The 8,471-nt window shown below is 41.9% G+C and overlaps 1 protein-coding gene across 1 annotated transcript in view; it reads right to left on the minus strand.

Annotated features, from left to right (window-relative positions):
• Window positions 1-512: 512 nt before the first annotated feature.
• Window positions 513-8,471, minus strand: part of LOC141755034 (putative ATP-dependent RNA helicase ddx6) — a 12,542-nt gene continuing 4,583 nt past the window's right edge. The window contains exons 4-13 of the mRNA XM_074614588.1: window positions 7,296-7,425; window positions 6,945-7,091; window positions 5,838-5,932; window positions 5,532-5,654; window positions 4,967-5,095; window positions 4,479-4,595; window positions 3,857-3,920; window positions 3,629-3,730; window positions 3,008-3,227; window positions 513-2,767 (exon numbers count right to left, since the gene is read on the minus strand). Of these exons, the coding sequence (XP_074470689.1) occupies window positions 3,013-3,227; window positions 3,629-3,730; window positions 3,857-3,920; window positions 4,479-4,595; window positions 4,967-5,095; window positions 5,532-5,654; window positions 5,838-5,932; window positions 6,945-7,091; window positions 7,296-7,425 (1,122 nt within the window). The 3' untranslated portion in view covers window positions 513-2,767; window positions 3,008-3,012. The remainder of the gene's footprint in view (window positions 2,768-3,007; window positions 3,228-3,628; window positions 3,731-3,856; window positions 3,921-4,478; window positions 4,596-4,966; window positions 5,096-5,531; window positions 5,655-5,837; window positions 5,933-6,944; window positions 7,092-7,295; window positions 7,426-8,471) is intronic.

Here is an 8,471-nt window from a genome sequence, read left to right on the forward strand (position 1 = left end):
GAAAGTGATGTTTAAGTCGAGCCTGATGTTGCCTTATGCATAACAGAATGATCCCAGTCACCTACCCACAGCGAGGCATACAGCTTATTGATTAAACGCTGGTACTCAGTATCGGCCGATACTCAAAGACCAGGTATCGCTATCGGGAAAATGTTGGATCGGTGCATCCCTAATTTCTCTGAAACGATCAGATTTTCTGGTTTAGTTGAAGCTGCATGTAACCGTGATGATTCTTGACAAAACTCAGCCTGTCACAGCATCAAACGTTCATCTCACGCCTTTTCTCTTTCACTCAAACACACACACACCTTTTTCAAACAGTCTCCTGTATCTCACATACACACGCATATACACCTCACCTACAGGTCTCTCTCACACACACACACACACTTGTACGTCATCCTCCTTTTTTGGTTTTGCTTCAATGTAAATCCATTTCAAGGAAAAAAAACAAAACAAAAAGGAACAAAAAAATTAAATTCATCCTCCTCCTCCGCTCATGAAGCAAAGTATTTTCTTTTTTTTTTTTCATTCGTATAATTGTAAACGACTAGTGTAAACAATGAATCATTTACAATTTCTGTTTCTTCGAAATGATTCGTAACACCTCGTATTAAAGATTGCCCTAGTGGAAAAACGGATCGAGTTTGCTGAAAACAAATCGTAGCACTTTGATGATCCGTCACGCAAACATGGAAACCGGTTCAAGAAGATCAAAGTGCTTCAATGCTTTCCAGAAACTCTCTCCTGTATAACTTAACACTCTCTCTGGCACTTAAAACACTAAGTAGCTTATAAGGAAAAAATAAAAAACATTAAATCAAAGCTTTTGTCTTTGCTTTAAGTACCAGAGAGAAGGAACGATTCAAGACGCCCAGAGAGCGTCTGATAAAACACTTGGCTTCTGCAAACCCACCCCAAAAAAAAAACAAGTTCCCCAGTGCTAAAGCCTCACACTCCCCTCCCGCCCCTCTTCAAACTGCTTTAAGCAACATCAAAAATAAATCTTAAAAGCAAAAATACTCTCTTTTTTATGTCATTTTTTTTTATCATCATTAGTGACGCTCTGTAAAAGGGGAGGACAAAAACAAAGAAGTCACAGCTGCCTGTTCAGAGATGCTACAATTTCGCTTTCAAATACAGAGCCCACCCCTCGCTTGTTTACAATTATAAAACATAGCTGTGCTGGGGGAAACTAAAGAAGAAAAAAAAGATATCGCTGCTGCTGCTGCAGAAAGACTTTTCTAATTTTAGTTCAATTGAAGGTCAATGTAGGCCTTTATAGACCGAGCAGGTTTCATCACCCGGTGGTCCGTGAAATCATTTCTTCATATCCAATTTCATAAAAGCAAAGTTTCTAAAGCAACAGCAGCAATACAAATCAAGAGCTTGGCATTCAACCACTGGGATAGAGAGTATTCACATTGGCAACTAATACATTCACCAACTTCAATTTTGTCATGATGGGGCTCAAAAAAAAACCTTAGGGTTTGCAAAAAATGCTCCTGTAATTAACTTGTATTTCCACACGTTATAACTGAATCTGAAGCAGTCAGCGGGGGGAAATAACGATAGAAATGATAGAAATTGAATTATTGTTTTGCACCAACTTCCACAAAAACAATTTATTCCTTTGATCTGTCGATTGTGTATCAGCTTAGTAATGTTAGTATCAAAGCTGTTGTGAACCAGCCTCTGATGCATCAGTCCTGTGCTGTAGCAGCATGCAGGAGAGGAAACCAGCTTTCCATCTAGCAGCTACAGCGGCCGACGGGTTTACAGTATTCACCAGCCCAGTAGGGGTTTATATTTTTATGTAAAATAACCTCCAGACAAAAGCTGTCTGCAGGCAAACTCACCAGCAACAGCCATGGTGTAACAGCACGAGGCTGCTCTTCATCTCCCGTGCCGTTTGCAGGCTAACATCCATGAATCAGTATGCGGGGGTGGGGTGGGGTGTGGGGCTTGTGTTTTTAGCAGTCTTCTCGTATTAACTCTGCTCATGTATTATTCATAGTGAAAGGGAAAAACAGTCACGCAGTATTTAAATAAAGCTGCCCTTTTTTTTTTTATTGCAACGTTCACATTAAAAATAAACGTTCACATTCAGGATGGTTTATAAGGTTTCAACACACCTCTCAGGAGGAGAGAGAGAATGTGTGTGTTGTCTTTTTCCCTTGCATAATGGATGTTTAAATAAACTCGGGTTACTATTAAATTCATCGTATTTGTGCTCGTACTCTGCTGCGTGACAGCAGGCTGTGAATGGATGAGTGCACATGGGAGTAAGTAAGGCACTTAAGTGACGACAACAGTGTTAAGTGGACAGAACGATGGCTGGTGGAAGTGCACCATTGTAACATTAGACAGAGAGACCGACCTCGCTGCCGATGGTGAAAACTGTCTCCGAGAACGACGGGGTTCAAAACAGCTTTGATGCTCATTTGCGCGGCTGTCTCTGTTTCAACAGGAAGTGCTGTCTAACCAAGATACATCCTAGGGAAATATACGCTATGCTCGTAAGCTCAGGATGCACGGTCCATTCTGAGTTTGGTGCAAAACAATATAGTTTCTCAATTAATAAAAAAAAAAAAAAGATTGGCAGCTCTCTTTGAGGAAAAGATAAGGAAATGCTTAAAAAAAACAAAAAAAAAACAGCCTTCACATCCATTCGACAGGCTCTGAAAACAAGTGAGCAATGTGAAACTGAAGAGTTGCCTGAAGCCTGTGTGCAAGTGCTGATGTCTGTGCAAAAGCCCGGTGCGTCCTGGAGGGGAAATGAAACTCAATTTAGGAAGACGGCTCTTACATTTTTAAAGAGGACCCATTGTGCTTATTTTCAGGTGCATAATTGTATTTTGGGTTTCTACTAGAACATGTTTACATGCTTTAACATTCAAAATATGCTTTACTTTCCTCATACCGGCTATACTGGAGCACCTTGTTTCAGCATAATAGGTCCTCTTTAATTCAGTAGAAGTATAAGAATGAGCTCAGAACATCTCACCTGTTTTAAGTGCTGTCCTGTTGGCGGCCTGGTTTCTCCTCGATCTCCTCCACATCACAGTCGGCGCCGGATGTGTGGAACTCGGCCACATAGAGGCTCTTGTCGATGCTGCTGGGGATGGGCTTGATGTCGGTCACCAGCTGGTCTTCGATGGACTTCAGGTTGAAGCGGTCTTCTGATGTGATCAGGTTGATGGCCAGGCCCAGGTGACCAAACCTCCCTGAGAGTCAGAGAATATGTTGGACAATGACGTCTTATAACCATCATATTTACTTTATCTATTCGTAACCAAGACAGGTTTTAAGTCCTAATCTACAGTAGAAAGAAAGCAAAGTCAGATCCTGCATGCTGGAAAGTGTCCATAGATTACCATAGTGAAAAGCAAATGAGGCAGATGGAGCTGTACTTATGTCATCCCACAGGAAGAACTGGTACACATAAAGTTAAACACATTTGCATCAATTTGAACATGTATTAAAAGAAGCTACTGATTGTTTGTATTTCTATGTTCGTCATGATTCTTCTTCTAAAGCCTGTTTTTAAACCAGTTTCCACAATCGAGACAGTGAAGCTTTAATAGAATGAAGCAGTGCGCATTATTAAAAGGCGTCAACAACATACCTGATCTTCCAATACGATGGAGGTAAGTCTCAGCATTCTTGGGGAAGTCGAAGTTGATGACCACGTTGACAGCCTGGATGTCAATACCCCTGGTGAAGAGATCTAGTGGAAGAAATAAGATTTCAATCTCTGAAAACGTCTGTGGCTTTCTGGCTAGTTAAAGACTAAAAGGCCAGTTTTGAAATGTGGTAGTAAACAACAACCACAACAACAACAACAGGAACTCACCAGTGCAGACCAGGTTTCTGCACAGTCCATTTCTGAAGTCGTGGAACACACGGTTTCTGTATTCCTGAAAAACAAACGAGACATAAAAATGCTAAAAAAGAGACTATTGGCTACATAGATGGACATAAAAATTCCAAGATGCATTTTCTGGCCATTTTGCCTTCAGTATACAGCTCGTGACAGGAAACCGAGAGAGGGTGGACGAAAAAAGACTAAGTCCGTCGGACAGTTTGGGCCCGTCGGTGAGTGTCCGTCAGCTTAGTTTTTGCGGTGTGTCCCGCACCGTCGGCTCTAGTCTTCCCGTGTCTGAGTTTTTTCTTACAATTCAGCATGTTGAATCGGCGGCTGCGCCCATCGGTGAGAGAAATCACTCTGATTTGCTGTTTGGCTTAAGCGAATCAGTGCACGAGGGGAGAAATGGAAGTGAGGAAAGCAAGCCTACGAGTAGTTGGCCGTCGGCTGTAGTCTTTGCAGTGTGTGTTCGAGTGCAACCTTTTGGCCGAGACAAAGGCGACGTGTGGCGACGCAACTGGTGGCCGTCGTCGCCGTTAGTTCTTTGATGTCGGGTTGGTGTGTCTGGGCCTTTAAGGCAACATTTCTCTCAGTTGTTTCTTGTCCTCACCTGCATCATCTTGGCATGGATGTAGAAGCAGGAGTAGCCCAGCTGAGTAATCTTCTTGGCCAAGAGTTCCACCCTCTGAGTGGAGTTACAGAAGATAATCGACTGGTTGATCTGAAGCTGTGATAGAAGAGAGAGAAAAAAAGAAAATGTTAAGGATCACTACATTAGCTTTGTGTCTTGTGGTCCTATTCTGATCAAAACTGGCAAATTTACTGTTGAAAGAGGAATTGGAGCAGGTTGTTAGAGATGTTAAATTCCACCACCTGGGATGCAACCTTAAAAAAAACCAGTAAACTAGATATTTCAACAACTAAAAATGCTCTGCTTTACTGTGTTGCCACTGGGGCCACCTGTGTTTATGATATAGTAAACCACACAGAGGTTAAAAGAAACTCTTTCAACACTGCATTACGAGAAGAAGTGCCTTTGTGACTGCAAGGCTGGCAGTCTAACATGCACGGACGGTGAATATAGAGTTAGTCAGTTACCCTGGAGAACAGTGTGTTGAGGCAGTGGACTTTCTGCCTCTCCGTGACGTAGGCGTAGTATTGAGTAATGCCCTTCAGAGTCAGCTCCTCCATCAGGTTGATCTCATATGGTTTCTGAAGGTGCTTGGCCTACAGCAAGGACACATGGACAATAAACAGATTAGAGTGTGCAGAGACATCACAATTGTACAAGCATGAAGAACTTCCCTTAATTAATCAAATATGTTGTTGTCTGGTCAGTTTGTTTGGTTTATTTTGCGCTATAGGAGTGTAATATTTTAGCTTTACTTAAGTGAAATAAGTATTTACATATGTAGTTTCCTTAAAAAATGTCCAAAGGACATTACAAAAGACTTTTACAGAATCTAAACAATCAAATCCTGAGACTTTCGGCTGAATTATTTTAGACGAAGACAGCCTTGGAAAAGTATACAACAGACAAACAAAAACACAGATCTGCACTCAATGTGAGAACAGCTTGGTCTGCAGTGTGAGCCAAGTCGTGCCAAGTGGCCACGAGCCATCATGCTGGCCCGAGTGCTGCAGCAATTAGCCGACTGCTCACCATGAACTTCTGCACACTGATGGGGAAGGTTGCAGAGTAGAGCAGGATCTGCCTGTTCTTGGCCAGGAAGCTGATGATATCCTCGATGAGCACCACAAAATCCTGAGACAGCAGCTTATCCGCCTGAGAGGAAACGGGAGACAATTTAACATGAAGCGGGGCAGTGCTGCGCTCCGAAAAACAAACTGCTGAACACGGAATGACAGACTGGTTAAAAAAATCTGATAGGAATGAGATGCATTTGACAAAACATACTGATTATGAGCAGATTTCTTAATATTTTTTTTTTGTTTTATTCATGCTTACCTCATCCATCACCATCATCTGGACTCTATCCACCTTTGCCACTCCCTTCTTTATCAAGTCCAGGATCCTACCAGGCGTGGCGATGACCACATGCACTGAAACAGGAGAGAAAAGGTGAAACACCGAAATATGATTGTCATTTTGTGTGCCATTAAAACGATAACTTTGGTATTTTTCAACCTTATTTTCCCATGTTTTTGTGTCTAAGTGACTAATGGGGACAACACTTTTTGAAATTGGTCCAGTATCGAGGAGGATGCTGCAGACGGCAGCAGCTAAACACGCTGTAATGTAATAATTTGGGGCAACCTGGTACCGTCAGTTTACGTCCACTAAAAGTGACGGGCTCAGATTGTTATTATAAGTCTCTGACAACATTATTGAAAGGACCCTAGAGAGAAATAAAACCTTTTTCTTACTTTTCGCTTTCCGTTTGTTTTTGTGTTACGTGACTTGTTCCGGGAAGAAACAACAGTGAGAAAAGATTTACAATGTCATGGCTGAATATTTAGCTGATTTTGACGATGTGGAAGCGACGCAAGATTTCAGAGCGAGGCTTCTCGGAGCAAACACACACAAACAAACAAACAGACTGGATCAAGCGTAAGGAAAGAAAAAAGGTTTATTTCTTTGTAGGGTCATAATGTTGTCAGACACTTACAACAATCTGAGCCGGTCAGTCGCAAAAACAAGCACTTTTAGTGGACGTAAACTGGCGGTACCAGGTTGCCCCGAGCGATTAAATTACAGCTCGTTTAGCAGGTGCCTTCTGCAGCGTTCTCCCTCAATACTGGACCAATTTCAAAAAGTGTTGTTCCCATTAGTCACCTAGACACAAAAACATGGGAAACCAGGGTCCAGGTGGAAAAATACCTGGGTTATCCTTTAACATTATTAAAGTGCATGTTGTACACTATTAAAAAAATAATCAGAAAAGAACCTTTTTAAACACAGGCTTCACAAGCCAAACACATGCAGATTGGATTTACTTATTTCTGATATTGTGATATTTGTCAGCACATGGCACTGTGTGTGTGTAGAGGGCAGCAGCCCTTTCTGGACAAATTAGCATGAAGTAGGTCAATGAGATACACTGTGGCTTCTTACCGGTCTCATCCAGACGCATGATGTCATCTCGCAGGTTGGTGCCCCCGGTGGTGGCCATGACTTTGACTCCCCCCAGGTGTTTGCTGATCTGGATGGAGATCTGGCTCACCTGCAGTGCCAGCTCACGGGTGGGCACCATGACAAGTGCTAGGGCATAAAAAAGAGAAAAGATAACATTAGGATGGACACTGGGAAGGTACAGATAACGTAGTAAGGGGACGAGGAGGATAGAGAGGAAGCACGAGTGAATAAAAATGACGATCAAAAGGAACAAGGGACAAAAGTGAAGTCAACGATTGAAAGGATGAGAGAGGAAAAGGCAGCTGTATAAAACTACAGGCAGTGTCTCACCCTGTATGTGGTCTTTTTTCAGGTCTATTCTCTCCAGCAGGGGGATGAGATAGGCTCCACTTTTTCCTGTTCCGTTCTTAGCCCGAGCCAGAATATCCCGTCCAGACAAGGCGATGGGAATGCTCTCCTCCTGCAGGGAAACAAAAATATTATCTTTAGTCTCATTCTGTGACTACTGTAGTGTCATAATGCTGCAACAATTCTCTCATCTACATAATGGATTTGCATTGTATAATCAGCCCTTTTCATTAAAAAGATGTGAAAGATCAGCCTGTGCTTCACACGTTTGACTATGAAAGGTTTGTGTATTTAATGCTAACACGCACTAACTAAAACACACTTGTACGGTGCTGTGTAATGAGATAAATTAGTGCAGTCTAAGTCAAAAACGCCACTAATTTCTTTAATGCATTAACGCAACTTGTGTGATTTTTTAAAGTTGTAGTGGTCCCAGTGTTAAAGCTAGAGTGAATATACTGGCATCATATGAAACTAGAAAAACCTAAGGAATCCATTGGTACCAACCATGTCATAATAAATTGTAGTGAAAGAGGGTATATAACGCTCCAAACTTACACTAAATTTTGACAAGGAAAAACTGGCATGGTGATTTTCAAAGGGGTCCCTTGACCTCTGACCTCAAGATATGTGAATGTAAATGGGTTCTCCGGGTACCCACGAGTCTCCCCTTTACAGACATGCCCACTTTATGATAATCACATGCAGTTTGGGGCAAGTCATAGTCAAGTCAGCACACTGACAGCTGTTGTTGCCTGTTGGGCTGCAGTTTGCCATGTTATGATTTGAGCATATTTTGTATACTAAATGCAATACCTGTGAGGGTTTCTGGACAATATCTGTCATTGTTTTGTGTTGTTACTTGATATCCAATAATATATATTACACATTTGCAAAAAGCAGCATATTTGTCCACTCCCATGTTGATAAGAGTATTAAATACTTGACAAATCTCCCTTTAAGCTACATTTTGAACAGGAAAAAAAGGCAATTAACTATGGAAAATCATGCATTAACCCAAATTAAATATTTGAACTGACTGAGAGCCCTACTATAAATATATCTATCTGCTAGCCAAACTCCTCAAGACTATAGCCATGGGGTATCCTGGTCGCCTAGCGGTTAAGATGCATACCAAAAACCTGCAGCCCCTTAGCC

The sequence above is a fragment of the Sebastes fasciatus genome, chromosome 17 (assembly GCF_043250625.1).
Source record: "Sebastes fasciatus isolate fSebFas1 chromosome 17, fSebFas1.pri, whole genome shotgun sequence".
Classification (NCBI taxonomy): Eukaryota; Metazoa; Chordata; class Actinopteri; order Perciformes; family Sebastidae; genus Sebastes; species Sebastes fasciatus.